This window comes from Cibotium barometz, chromosome 11, assembly GCF_041138505.1.
Source record: "Cibotium barometz isolate CiBa-2024 chromosome 11, ASM4113850v1, whole genome shotgun sequence".
NCBI lineage: Eukaryota > Viridiplantae > Streptophyta > Polypodiopsida > Cyatheales > Cibotiaceae > Cibotium > Cibotium barometz.
In genome coordinates this window covers 12,291,064-12,305,734 of record NC_141056.1, presented here as the reverse complement: position 1 = coordinate 12,305,734, position 14,671 = coordinate 12,291,064, and the positions used below count along the sequence as shown (strand labels likewise).

The following is a 14,671-nucleotide window of genomic DNA, read 5'->3' as shown; positions in this document are numbered from 1 at the left end:
CGGACTATCATGATTCATGATTAGCCATACCTTGGACAAGATCTATGGGGCAGTATTGGAGGCAAAGATTGGCAATTTAACACAGTCAAAGACAGGACTAGGATATAAGCGGGCTTTAGGAGATATTGAATCATAGAATTTTAAGCGCCCTAGTATGCAGATGGCATATTCCTCATCTAGGAGTTTGTGCGACACTTGGATGCATTTCCTATACAAAGGAAATGTGTTGAGTTGGTATGATCATATGTAAGACTAGGGATTACTTTTACTAGCCCACTCTTTACTATGCATCAAACTGCTCAAAGCACAACTGGGTCATAGCAGTTGTTGGTATGCACATGCCACCAGCTAGTTTGAGTCACAATGGCCTCAGATGGACCACCTCCCTCTCTTCAAGTACGACCTTGAGTCCCCCTTTCTTGATCTCTCACAATAGGAGATCATCTTGGTCATTTGCCTAGATTCGACTCGACTTCATACACAGGGAGACTAAGTCATAGCAATCCTGAAGTGAGAAGGTTCTTAGTGTTGACACAGGGGAGCACGACATACTTAGATGGAGACGCTATGTCCTTTGTCATGGGTGAAGCATTAAGGATGTTTGGGACTAGACCTAGTACCATTGAGGCACCATATAGATAGACTTCTGAGGCAACACTCCAAGAGGCAAGATACCGAACAAAAATCTACCATTTTGCCCTCATCAACGTGCCCCTACTAACAGTCAACCTATAAGACCTTTGAGGCAAATGGACTAGGATAGAGCTAAATGCAACCCCACCAAGTGAGCACCCCCAAGCCCACCGCATGCCAGCACCACCCACTCGTGCAGTACACTCCATGAGAGAGCACAAGTCCTCTAGAGACAATCGGACACCCCCGATCCAAGAGAACTAGACCTTCTGCCTGCTACCTTTAGACCCGGGACCTACTTGAGTGACAAAGAGGTGCCACAAGTAGTAGATATTGAGGCCATGTACTCAGCCCATGAGGAGGATGACACGAGTCCCAACACATGAGGTTGTTTAGTTGGCTATTCTATTGTACACACAAGGCTTATGTAGTACATTCGCCATATTTTCTCTTTGAACACCTAGTTTTTTCTTTTTTCCATCTTGTCCTGATATCTTATTTACTCAAGGGTCACATGTAGCAACTTTTAAGTCGCACAAACCCCCGGGTCTCTCTCTCTCTCTCTCTCTCTCTCTCTCTCTCTCTCTCTCTCGCACGCGCGCACGCACGCATCTCGCACTCCTACTTAAGGAATACCAAGTTAAAGTTCCAATCTGCACAAGCTTCCCGTACCACCACATGGAGCACACATGGCCCACGGACTTGGCTATGACACCAAGATATGCACATATTAGCCAACAGTAAAAATGATGGTTTATGTTGCCGAGCATGTTCTAAGAATCACCACAATTCAAACGCTTCCATTCATTACTGTAAACACAATAATCAAAGGCTTCCAACAATTACCAAAGTAAATTTATGGTGGATTTCCCTTCAAGGCTTCCAACAATTACCAAAGTAAATTTATGGTGGATATCCGATCAATACCTGCATGGTGGGTTGTATTGTTAAGCTCAGTTCCTTCATTGCGTGTGCATACTATTGTGAACTTTTTTTTTCCCGTAGTTTTCCCCCCCCTCTTCTTCAGCCAAACACACTACTGTTTAAGCACGTAACTGGCAACTGCACAAGAAATTCTTTAAAAAAGGCCTGGAAATCAAAATATAGTCAGGTCTTGTGACAGCAAACAAAGAAAATGTAGTGGTTCACAATGTTCCAAATAATAATTAAGAAGACTAAAAGGAGAAACGGTAGATCCAATTTTCGAAATTCTGGGGGTAAAAAGGCCTGGTCTTTGTGCTGAGACCATGGTTGTAGACACATGCACGAATTAAGCACTTTTAGACTCAAAGAACATTTAACCCAAGCTTGAATTGTCTGAGAAGTGCTTACACTAAACATCATCTACAAAAGGCAAGATAGCTTAACAATGAGAGCACATTGAGGTGAGATTCTGCCCCTTGAATTGTCAATCATCTGTTTTCCACATGCTCAAAGCCATCCTGAGCTGGCTTTTTCCCTTTCTTTTTGGACCTTTTGTCCTTGCTATTGTGTTTCTTGGCATCCATACTTGTCCACACATAGTCACTTGGAATGGCAAATGGATCAATGGCTTCTTCGGAGCTCTCTTCAGAAGAACCGGACATCCCCACCATACTACTTGCAGAGCCCTTAATCCATGAGAGCCAAGAGTTGGAAGGTTGAGAGGTATCACCGTCATCCTTGCTCTTCACATCATGCAGATGTTCCGGGCTACTGGGCGGGGTGGCAAACTCCTCAATTGGCAGTAATTCTTCGAACTTAGTAAAGGTAACAATAACTCGGATGGTAGGAATGACAGGTATTGCAACCTGAAAGCACAAAGATTGTTAATTCCTGCAAGATATTTATTTGATTATTTTATTACTGCCCAACAAAGCAACACTAGTACTTTCTTAAAAAACACAAAAGACCAGTGCAGATTGCAACCAATTATGGTGCAGTGGACTAGTCACGCCTCATCCACTCAAAACCCTCCATCCCACATCTACCCTAAGCTGAGCAAAATGCTTGCCCCAGTGCACATTGATATATCCACTAACTACATTCATTCGACGAACCCACCACTTGGAAGAGATGGCTTGTAACATGTGGAAGCTCGGTGGAAGAATCGTTAACTTCAACACAGAATTCAGCAATCGTTTGCAACGAAGATAACGCACAGCATAGAGAAAGATGTGCAGAAAGAGAGAGAGAGAGAGAGAGGGAGAGGGAGAAGAGGACACAGTAATTGGTCCCGAATACCCTCAATAGGCCCCCACCACGAATGGTGTATTTGCTTTATTAGAATGATGTAAATCTGTAAATAAAGACTGGTTCTTGACCTGCACTCTTCACCTTGGCTAGAGCACTCCCCTTGGCTGTCCTGGGCCATGGAACACACCTGCCCTGTGTGAATTATGAGATGAATGGACTGAATTCTGCCTTGCCTATTTATAGGACAAGAATGTGCTGGTCGGCTGGCTCTTATAGGGGTCGGCCAGTTGCTTTTTCCCCCACACCCAGGTTCTCATGCAAATGACTGCTTTTTAGTGTTTTCACACTATCTAATATGCTGGCCGCCTTGCGCTGTGTTCTGGCCACCTTGTGGACTGTCCTGTCTGCTGCAGGCAGCCACCATGGCTTGGCCGACCGGCTGGCCAAGGCCAACAAGGCTGGCTGACAGGCAGCCCAGGCCCCTGGGCCTGGCCACCTTGCTGTCCAGGCCACCCTGGGGCTGGCCGACAGCATGCTGGCCCCGTCTTGAGCCTCTTGGCCCTCTTTAGGGTGGCCTAAAAGAAGTCAAGTGAAAGGGGTATTCATTCCCTTTCCGGGGTAGCCCAAAGGGCTGCCCCCTTTTCTACATGCAACCTAAATGCTTCTACAAATGTCTAGCAACCAGTTGCAAACCAACTACTCAGGACACCTGACATCATTCCAGAGGGAGACTCTCACAGTACGAACTAGCACTACTTCATGTGCAGGACAATGCACACCTGACCTTGGACACGTAGAGTGGAACCCTAGCTGACTCATCCCGGACTGGGCTCACATGGGACCAGTTTCCACTCTAGGTCCTGCACCACCTTGTTCAGATATGTCCACGTGGCATCCAAGTGCACGATGCATGTGACATCACCTTTTGCTTAACTTGATGGAAGCGGCATTGCCTCCAAATAGTCCATCAATAAAGCCGAATAGTCGTCAAAGAATTCTTTGTCAAGCCAAACCGCTTCGTGAGTCCCTCGGCCTTGAAACTTCATGAGGAACTGTCGGCTTGAGCCATGCTTGAAGCAGTGCAAAAGGATATGTTCTGGAACCATCTTTTTAGCTTCATCAACTATGTATGGTTCCACTTCGTCTTTCACTTCTGAAGGGATTGGACCTGCATATGGTTTCAGCCAACTGACATGGAACACATCGTGCATAGTCCAGCTCGGAGGTAGCTTCAACTTCATTGAAACCTCGTTGATCTTTCTCTAGATAGGAAAGGGTTGGAACTCCTGAACAGTAACTTTGGGCATCACTTGCCCACCTATTTCAGTCTTTGCTTCTTAATCCGAAGTCTTTATTGGCCTTTCGAGTGTAGGCCTCTTGCGCTTTAGCCAACCTGTCTTTATCTATTCCAAAATCTCTTGGTAAGACTACGTCATTCTGTTCTCTTCAGGTACTGAAGACGAGGTTCTGGTCAATTGCCACCATTTGGCCGTCCATTTGGTCCATCTACATTTCTACTCCCACTTCTATGCGATTGTCACTCCATAGAGCGGCTAGATTTGTGTCATGTTCACATGAGGCCAGGCCCGTGTCTCATGTGAAAGGATCAATTACTTTGTGTCACATGGACGGGAGCCAGTTTTGTGCCACCCGTGTGTGACCAAGATCGTGTCATATGGATGGGAGCCTGTATCGTGCCACCCGTGTATGACCAAGACGGTATCTTGTCCATGGGATTGTCATTCCATGGAAGGACCCATATTTGTACCGCGTCTTGCCTATGGGATTGTACTGTCACTCCATAGGAAGGCCAGTGTTTTCACATTTTGTCACACCAAATTCATGCCTGACTAGATTGTTTTGTACAAGTTTCATGAAAGGGAGATTTTGTTCATTACATGTGCACGTGCATTCATCTTTGCATGTCTGAAACTGTTTTCGCGTGACTTGTATTTGTGTATTTGCCTGCTATGATGTGCCACTTACTGAGCGGGGATGCCTACCAATGAGCCGTGTAGCTTGCCCTGTCTTCTGACATGTTTTGTTGCATGTGAATAAGTGGTAAGTATAGTGTATTCATTTATTTTAATATTGTTATTCTAACCTGTGAATTTATGAGGCTTGCAAGTTCACACATAATAGTAAGTGGGTGGACAATATTTTAAAGTGACCAAGGCCCAACTTATTGGGGTGCCCAAAAATTCATTTGAAGAAAGTTTAGTGTAAACAATACTTGCTATGTTAAATAAGCACATGTAGGGAGGCTGGATGGGGGCCACGTAAGACTAAGCCTTCGCCAGCCCGACTCTCTCTCTTCCGACGTGTTGAAACGGAACCAAATTCTCTCTCTCTCTCTCTCTACCGGCATGTTGAAACGGAACCCGACTCTCTCTCTCTCTCTCTCCTTGGCGGCATGCTGAAACAGAATCCAACTCTCTCTGTCTCTGGTGGATTGCAACAAACCCGACACTTTTTCTCTTACCCGATGGACTGAAACAGGGCTTTGTTGTCTTCCCTCCTTTCCGGACTGATACAGCAAGTACCAACCCGTACCAGCCCTTGTGCAACATGTTTAATGCTCCATTCAGCTAGTACCTACCCCAAACTAGTCTACACCTGAGTTCGAATCAACAAGTTGGCTGAATTGTTTAGCTACACGTGGAAATGGCAGTGGGTCATTCATCCAGTAAAAGAAGTTCTCCTCTCATGTCTAGCAAGAATTCTGTTTTGCAGAGTTTCTTTTGCAAATGCTTCTTCTTCTTCTTCTTCCTCTCTCTCTCTCTCTCTCTCTCTCTCTCTCTCTCTCTCTCTCGGATTCTGTGAGATCCTATTTTCTCTGTGCTTGCCCTGACCGTGCTCTCAAGTTTTGAGAGCCAGTGAAGGTCAGTGGACCTAAGAATTTAGGAACAAAGCTTTCATTTGGAGTACCAGGTTTTCCTCACTCCGTGGTGAATCACCATGCCAGGTGTTAGTACGGCCGTGCCTAATGGTGCACGGTCCCGGAAGACCAGTGTAGTGTGAGTGCCTAGCCCAGTGAAGGTGGGAGACTGTTTGTGACACGGTCTTCATCAACAAATGGTTTCGTCACCGACAACATCTATGGTATTCGATTCATTGGTATTCACTCCATATATGGAGGAACCTAGCCCATAAGCCCGTGAAACTTGTAATCATCAAATACTCCAAGAAATACATTTTATATTGAGGGGAGGGTCGGCCTTTCCGGCCCCAGTGGTGGTGTCAAGTTTTGTTTTGTTATTTTCAGATTTGTGGATGATTATGTTGTACATTATTTATCAAGGTTAAGTGATCTGAGCTTGTGCACTTGTTTTCCGATTGTGGTTGGTCTCCCATGGGGAGCATTGGTATCAAAGCCCAGTCGTTCTCTTTCTCAAGAAGGGACACGGTGTTTTGAAATTGGAAGCAATCACATAGACACTTGACTCAATGGACAGCCAAGGCAATCCTTTGGAAGTGCCAAATTCAAGGGGTCAATCAAGTGCCTCTCGAAATTCTGATGCATTGCAGGGAAGGCACAAGCCCCTTGAGAGGGTTTATGACAGTGCTTTGAAGGAACAGCCATCCCGTGGAAAAGAGCCTATGCATGAGGATGAGCCCAATGCATTGAGGGTTGAATTGGAACACATGAAGAAACTTTTGCAAGCAAAGGAGCAAGAGCTGAAATTTTTGCATGAAGATCCTCATGTACAAAGTGTCATTTAAGCAAAGAAAATTGATGCTATGGTGGATATGACCTTTGAGTCTATGGCTCATGAAGTGCAAGAAGCCAAGGGAATTGGCACTCTCCTATCTCATCCGAAAGAGTGATCTCAAAGAGGGAGAGGATGAGGAGTTAATGTTCAAGAATCCACCTCGTTTGAAGCATGGTGACCCAACATCTCAACGGTTGATATCATATGTGCACAGGGAAGAGGTGTCAGTCACTTCTCGCCATGCATCTACTCCACATGGGACGAGGAAATAGGTATGTGCATGTTGGAGCCAGTGGAAGGCATGATGGCCTAGTGGATTCAAAGCATGTACTTAATGGTGAGAGTGGTCGGCATGCAAGCCGAAAAACTTTGCCCATTGCGTTGTCTCGTGGTGAGACAATGTATCATTCAAGGAGGTCACATGCATCTAGGCCACAGATTCATAGAGCACATGCCACCGTGCCTCATGAAACACCTTTGGTTGCTCATGAAGCCCATGCAGAGAGGGCTGTCCCGTTGGATAAGGGGAAGAGGAAGAGGGAAGAACATGAGTCACATTGCTAAAAAGCTCAAGGAGTTTAAGGCAAGTGATAAGTCTGTCAAGTTTGATGTCTTTCATGGGATGTATGATGCATCTAAGGTGCTAGCATTTGTGGCACAATTTGACATTGCTTTCAGTGATGAGGACTTCACCAAGAAGTCCAAAGTCCGCCATGCAAGCATGTTCTTGAAGGGGACAGCCGCACATTGGTGTATCACCGAAAAGACCTCCAAAGAACCCGTTTGCACTTGGAAAGAGTTCAAGGACAGATTTTATGCCCAATTTTTGCCTCCAAATGCGGAGCAAACTCTCACATAAAAGTGTTCCGAAGATGAGAAGAAAAGGAAGTTTCGCTTTGGGTTGCAACCAGTCTACCGATCGGGCATGGAATTGCACCCGAAACACATCCTTAAGCAGCTCATAGCATCTGCTCTTGCTTCGGAGCAATTGGTGCTTAAAATTAAGCAAGATAATGGGGGTTCCAAGGGCAAAGAGAGGGCTGTCCCAAACCTGTAAAAAGGTGGACAGCCACCTAAAAAGAACTTTTGGGAAGCCCAAAAGGGAGGTAAGGTAGAAAATACCTCATCTAAGCATAATGGGCCAAAGAAGCACAAGTTTGGCTTGACTCCCAAGCAAGGGAGAAATATGCAAAAGAGGGGAAATGCTTTTCTTGTGGTAGCAATGTTTAGGCAATGCCCAAACTGCAAGCAAAAGCAAGAGGACAAGCAACCTAAGGTTAATGTGCATGCCGTTCCTGATGTGCAAGGTATCACTGAGCATGAGAGAGTGGTATGAAAAGCTTCGGGGCAAATCAAGGATCAGCCTGCCTTGTTTATGTTTGATGATTGTGCGATAGATAACTTCGTCTCTACACAGATAGCAGCCGCCGTGGGCATAGAGCGTGGGAACATGGGACCCCAGATCGAGGCAGAGGCCGCTTTTGTTGGCAAAGAGGTGCAGGTTACTCCTCTTATTGGGAAGTTGTGCATACACATACAAGGTTATCTGGATCGTGAGCACTTCTTGATTGCTCCTCTGAATGGATGTGATGTATTGCTTGGTAAGCCATGGCATCATAGGCTTGAGCCCTACAAAGAGTAAAACAAACAGGATCACTTTTATGCATAAAGGCCGCATGCATGTCATTGATGTTGGCAAAGAGGGAGATTCCATCCCAGTTGTATTACACATCCAAATTAATAAGGCAATGAAAAAGAGTCTTTCTACGTACTTGGTTTTTGTTCGTGATAAGATTGAACAAAGTAATGTGAATGTGGATGATTTGACTCAAGATAGGCTGAATTTTCTTAATGCATATAGAGATTGTTTTGCTGATGCATTGCCAGGAGAGCTACCTCCTGAGAGGCCCGAGGATCATCATATAGATCTTGTGCCAAGTAATTCCCCACCTAATAAATCCATATACGGTGTGAGTGCCACACAACAAGAGAAAATCATGAAGCAAGTTAATGAGCTTTTGGAGAAGGGTTTGGTTCAGCCAAGCTCCTCACCTTCTTGCTCTCCTGTGCATCTTGTGCAAAAGAAAGATGGATCATTCCGTATATACCTAGATTACCAAGCTCTAAACAAGCTCACCTTCAAGAATCGATTTCCGATTCCGCGCATAGATAAGATCTTGGATAAACTTGATGGTTCGGCTTGTTTTAGCCGCATCGATTTGAAGAGTGGTCATCACCAGATTCGTGTGGTACCCCAAGATGTCCATAAGACCGCATTCAGGATAGCTTGAGTTTTTGGTGATGCCTTTTGGCCTTACCAATTCCCCGCAACATTTAACCGTATGATGGACAGGATCTTTCGAGTCCATCGTAAATTCACCCATGTATTCTTTGATGATATCTTGATTTTCTCCAAGAACAAGCAAGAGCATAGGATTCACTTGGCCACAGTGTTTGAAGAGTTGTAAAAGCATAACTCTTCATAAATGCCAAGAAAAGTGAGTTCTTTCTCTCAGAAATACACTATTTGGGGCACATTGTATCCAAAGAGGGTGTGAGAATGGATCCTGCTAAGGTTGAAACAATTTGGAATTGGCTAGAGCTACTGTGTATAAGGTCCGTAGCTTTCTTGGATTATGCTTATATTATAGGAGGTTCATAAGGCATTTTGCCAAGATTGCCTCGCCATTACATGAGCTTACAAAGAAGAAAGCCACTTTCAAATGGACCCATGATAAACAAGATGCCTTCTACCAACTCAAGGATGCTATCATATGTGGGCCTGTATTGATCATTCCGGACTTGCAAAAGCCATTCACGGTGGAATGTGATGCTTGTGGGAATTGCATGGGAGTTGTCCTCAATCAAGAGGGTCATGCAATGGCCTATAAAAGCCGTAGGTTGCATGATGCAGAGATCCATATGGACATTTATGAAAAAGAGCTCTTGGCTGTAATTCATGTCTTGAAAATATGGAAGCATTATCTTCTGGGACTAAATTTATAGTTAAAACGGATCACCAAACTTTGAGGTACTTTCTATCTCAAACAAAGCTCTCAGAGAAGCAAATGAGAATGGCGAATTTTCTTTCTATGTTCCATTTTCAGATTGTACACACTCCGGGAAAGAAGAATGTAGTGTGTCAAAGTCTTAAGTGTACCTGTATTTGAAGTGGATAAAGTAAGTGCCTTTATTTAAGTGTTTAATTGCATTAATAGTTGTGTGTGAACCATAGTCACATGGGACGGGAAACGGGGACGGGGAACGGTCCAAAATACCCATCCCTTGTGATTATGGTGTGTGTACGATGGGGGAACGGGTGAACGGGGGACGGGAATATTCTGCCATCCCACCGTCTCGAGGTTTGAAAATGGCCATCCCCTGTGACTATGGTGTGAACCCCCAAATCAGTTACAAAAATCCATGTGTATTTATTGTTTATAGACCTTGTCATGTGTGCCCCTCTTGTGAGCAACTTGTCCTACTTATGCCATCTTTAACCCTATTCAAAGCTAGCCATACATGCTCTAGCTCACCAAATCTCTGCTAAGTGCACACAACACTAATCCAAAGCACAAAGTTCACCCAAGCTCTAACTCCGTCCTCATGCACATAGTTTAGGCTCCTCACCTTCAACCAAACTAAGTCAAGTATAACAAAGTCCCATTGTAATTGGTATAGGCTATGATATGGTACACTCTAAACATCAATGACTTGCATATGCATTAGAAGTAAACCAATTTGACCCCCGATCCAACCACTAAAGTAGTTGCAACTTCAAGTGACCAACTCAAAGGATGTAGATATAAAAGAATAAGCATAAACCAAAAACATTTTGAACCTAAATACCTTCACAGGAAATGTTCCTACTGGAAGCTTTGTGGTGAGTAGCTCCCTTAGTCGACGAATGGCTTTCACTTTGTCTGCAAGGATATCTAATAACGGTAGCAGTTCTTCGGTTTTTAAAGGGAAAGTGGGTGTCAGCCAAAGCACAGGTCGAAGACCCTTCTTGTACTCGTTTTCTCCACTTCCATTGCTTGGCATAACCCTCCGCTTCCTTGCTTGTTGTTCACTGGCAGCATCTTTTCTTATATCTCTGTCATTTCTGTACATGTAGCTCTCATCTGGCCTAAAATCAGAAACCCGCCTGTCAACAGACCTGCAACCCCCTTGGTATTTGGAGCCCTTTGGCAGATGATACCCACCAGGTGAATTGTCTCCTAAGAGATCACTCACTTTCTCATCAATGCACAGAGAACTTCTAGGAGGTGCCATCTTCTTTAACCCATCCTGTTTGAAGCTCCGTCTACCCCAACCAAACCATCCTTTTTTGTCACCCTTCTCAGCCCTGTTCTGGTCCAGCCCAGATAAGGAACTCAAATGAGACTGGTTCTCCTTGAAACCATCAACACCACAGGGGTGTGAAGAAATGTTGGAGATTCCCAAGTAGGGCCTTCCATCTCCATAACCATCCTCATCTACACCCACACTCTCCATTTTCAGAGCTGTTTCTAGCTGTTTCTTTTCATCTTCTGTAAGAAACTCTGCAAGATCTTCTTCTAGATCACCTTCTTCTCTAGTAACCTCTGATTCCCCAAAGAACTCCTCATCAGTCATTGCACCTGGAACTCTCCTTGACTTAACACTGACCATCACATGGTGCATGTCGTACAACTTGGCCTTCCACTGTCCAACCATCTCTGTCCTCTCTTGCCGTCTCCATGTCAACTGAGGAAAAAGCTCTGCTTGTGTGACATCTATCCCAGGTCGGTACATGTTTGTTTGCGACATGGCTGCAACTTCTTGCGCGATCTCGGCTTCTGTCGGTTGAGTGCCAGCCCCCTCCAAAGCATTCATAATTTCTTTGTCCTTGTGATTCAGCATGCAAAGTGAGCCTAGAAACAGCTTCCCATCATTGCTACCTTCCCCAAGAAACAGAAAGCTCTGATCCGACCTTTGAATCCGGAATCCATCGAATCCTGCAAGAGTCATGTCAGCTCGGAGGTTAGACCCGCGCTTCCAAATTCGGTACGTGTCAGAGGGGGCAATCCTTCCGATGAAGGGGATGACAGAGCTCTCAAAATGGAAGGTGAGCTCCATGTAGAAGTCTCTCATGTCGCGCATGGTGGCAATGACTCTCGGTAACCTCCTGCACCACTTTGCCCAAGCCATGGGTTGATAGTACCTCATGATGACCATGGCAATGGCTTCTTCCCGGGCACAGATAGCCTCTTGCAAGGCACTCCATCCCTGCTCGTTCTGCAAGCTCCAGTCGACTCCAGCCCCCATCAGGATTTCCACAGCAGTGGCATCTCCCATTCTGACAGCTAGGTGCAGAGGAGTCTCTCTTCCTGGCACATCTCTTCTATCTAAAACAGAAGATAGCGCCTCTGCCCGAAGCTCCTCGGCAATGGCATCAGTTTCAGTCCGGACCTCACCTGCTTTTGCCAGTCGGGGCAGTGCAGAAATGATCCTTTGCAAGGCCACATAATCTTTGCGTGCAACGGCAACATGAATAGGGCTATGCAAATACTTGGCCACCTCTTCGCTTGATAAATGGGCCATCGTGTCAATATAGAATCTCAAGGCCTCTGTTTCTGCATCATAGAACCCTAGATACGTTGCAGAAAACCCTAAGTTGTGATTGCATCAGAAACCCTTTAGTGCGTTTGCATCAGAAAACCATGTCAATCAAAAAGTTTTCACTTGTTTGCACTACTGGAAGTTTCAGAAGAAAACCTAAGGCATCAGGAATCCCTGACTATAACGAAACCCTAAACTGTGAAAAGCCTTGAATCGGGAAACCCCAACCTGTGTAAAGCCTTGCGTGAGGGACCTCTAACCTGTGTAAACCATTACATAAAGAAACCCTAGATTGTGAGCTCATCAGGAAAACACTAGGGTGAAGAGCTGCTGCGCCGTCTTCCTCCTGCCTTCTTACAAACGTGACCAAAACGCAGACACAGAAGGATGTTTATAACATTTACATGGATGGCTTGTCTTCTTCTCTGTGCAAGCTCAGCGGTTTTGGAGACAGAGAAGAAGCTGCACCACAGACAGGTTCACCAAACAATCTGACCTGTAAAAGGCGCAAACACACTCCCTGCCTTTTTCCTTTTTCCTTTTTTTAAATTACTTTCTGTTTTTCTCGGTATACACTGAGGTTAACAAGACCAACCAAATATGGGACCAAAAATTCAGTTTGCACAATAATTAATTAGCAACGGTGGAAAGGTATGGTGAGCCTTAGTGATGGTGGGGTTATTAAGGTTAAAGGTCTCTTTTGAACCTTAGTTAGGTGAATGACATGTGGCAGTTCGAATTTTATTTAAATTTGAACTGCCACATCAAAACCTTATGATTTAATTAGTGGAGGAGACTCAATTTTAAATGCAACCCTTTGGCACTTATAGTTTTTAGTACCCTCTCTTATTTAAAAAGATTTCTCTATAAATCTCTCTCTCTCTCTCTCTCTCTCTCTCTCTCTCTCTCTCTCTCTCTCTCTCTCTCTCTCTCTCTCTGCAATGCCTCTCTTCCCACCCCCTCCTCCTCTTTAACCACCATAGGAATTTCCTTTGGATTTTTCTCTTCATGTTCAAACTGATTTTTGGTAGCCATCAGAGCATCCCTTGAGTAGCTATAAATTTAGAGAGGAACAAAAGCCATTAGGAACCATTAAGAATTTTGTTCTTTTAAATAAAAGAAGTGAGGTCCCCGATGTTGTAGTGGAGTTGGTAAGCAGCATCACTAGTTCTACCCCTACTCTCTACACTGTTGCTGCTAGTGGTGGGCAAGTAGTAATATATAATATAACATAATTAGACTTTTTAAAAAAAAAGTAGTGAAACCCAACTCTTTAGCAAGGGCATGTTAAATTAAGCCTTGGCCCCATTTTTAAAAAAGTAGTAAAACCCAACTCTTGGCCCTGTTTAATTCCCTTCTCCCCTCAATGTTTAATCTTTGTGGGATTCCCCGTGCATTTTTGGACTAACTTGCAAAGCAAGGTAAGCCTTTTTTTGAATTTTATTTTGTGCATAAGCCTCTATTGTCAAAGTAAGGAGGGAAGCCTCCTAGCTTTTTAAGAGCTTCCACGTTTCCTCCTCCTCCTCCTCCTCCTCCTCCTCCTCCTCCTCCTCCTCCTCTCTCTCTCTCTCTCTCTCGCTCTCTCTCTCTCATGGCTTTAGCCTAGTGGTAGTAGACGAATCACTTGTTCCACAAGGTCTTGAGTTCAATTCCCATGTCTCATCATGTCACGCTTCTTCATGGAGTGTTGAGCTTCATGTCCCTATTATGTTAAAAGCATCTCTCATCCTCCTCCTCCTCCTCCTCTCTCTCTCTCTCTCTCTCTCTCTCTCTCTCTCTCTCTCTCTCTATTGGAACTTATGGAACCCCCCTTATTCTTCTCAATTGGATTCGACTTTATCTTTGTATTTCAAAATCCATAGCAAGTTATTGTGATATGGAAGTAGTTTTTTACCAAAATCTATGCTCAACTTTTATACTAAATGTATAATCTTCTAGCCCAAAATTTTGGCTCCTAATTTTGCTCACCATGGAACCAAGTTCCAGTTCTTCTCCATTCGGACGAGGAATATGGAACACGTGAAAGGGTAAAGAGCCAATGTTTGAGAATACCTCAAGATAAAGGGATCCACAAGGGAATTTACATACATGTCGTCTCCATAGTGTGAGCCAACAACCTCGAAGCCAAGCCAATGTAAGACGAGTGCTGTTGGAAACTACACAACTGAACCCCATGGGGGGGCAAGAAATCCCAAACCTTGAAAGAGAGGGGTTTATACAATCACTCCCTTGCGTTCCACCGCCATGTGAATATGCAAAAGATATGCTTATGATGGTATTTGAAATGAAAATGGGGGTTTGCAACAAACATAATTACCTAGAGACTCGGTTGGGCAAAACAAAGTCAATCCACATATCAAGGACGATGATCAAATTTGATGGAAAATGTAAATCCCATTCTAAGTTTGATCAAAATTGCAAGGCCTTGGGAAGGATTGATGATCCCACCAAGATCTATTCATTCAGACTTTGCCTTGAAGGCAAGGAAAGCCAGTGGTTTAGGTCTCTAAACCTACATGAAATGGCTAGCGAGGTCTTGAGACACACATTCCTTGTAGGATTCTCGC

At 44.5% G+C, this 14,671-nt stretch overlaps 1 protein-coding gene across 1 annotated transcript; it reads right to left on the bottom strand.

Moving 5' to 3' along the window:
• Positions 1 to 1,710: 1,710 nt before the first annotated feature.
• LOC147633761 (uncharacterized) lies at positions 1,711 to 12,706 on the bottom strand. The gene is made up of 2 exons (XM_086804790.1): positions 10,371 to 12,706; positions 1,711 to 2,423 (listed from the first exon to the last, which is right to left on the bottom strand). The coding sequence occupies exons 1-2, from the start codon at positions 12,084 to 12,086 to the stop codon at positions 2,046 to 2,048; spliced, it is 2,094 nt and encodes a 697-aa protein (XP_086660916.1). The 5' UTR covers positions 12,087 to 12,706; the 3' UTR covers positions 1,711 to 2,045.
• Between the last annotated feature and the right edge of the window lie 1,965 nt (positions 12,707 to 14,671).

Bases quoted from the DNA above. Each gene is read 5' to 3' on its own strand.
- LOC147633761 (XM_086804790.1), bottom strand. From the start codon at position 12,086: ATGGCCCATTTATCAAGCGAAGAGGTGGCCAAGTATTTGCATAGCCCT. The intron at 2,424-10,370 runs GTATTTAGGTTC...TTGTGCTTTCAG, and splicing joins TAGGAACATTTCCTGTGAAG to GTTGCAATACCTGTCATTCC.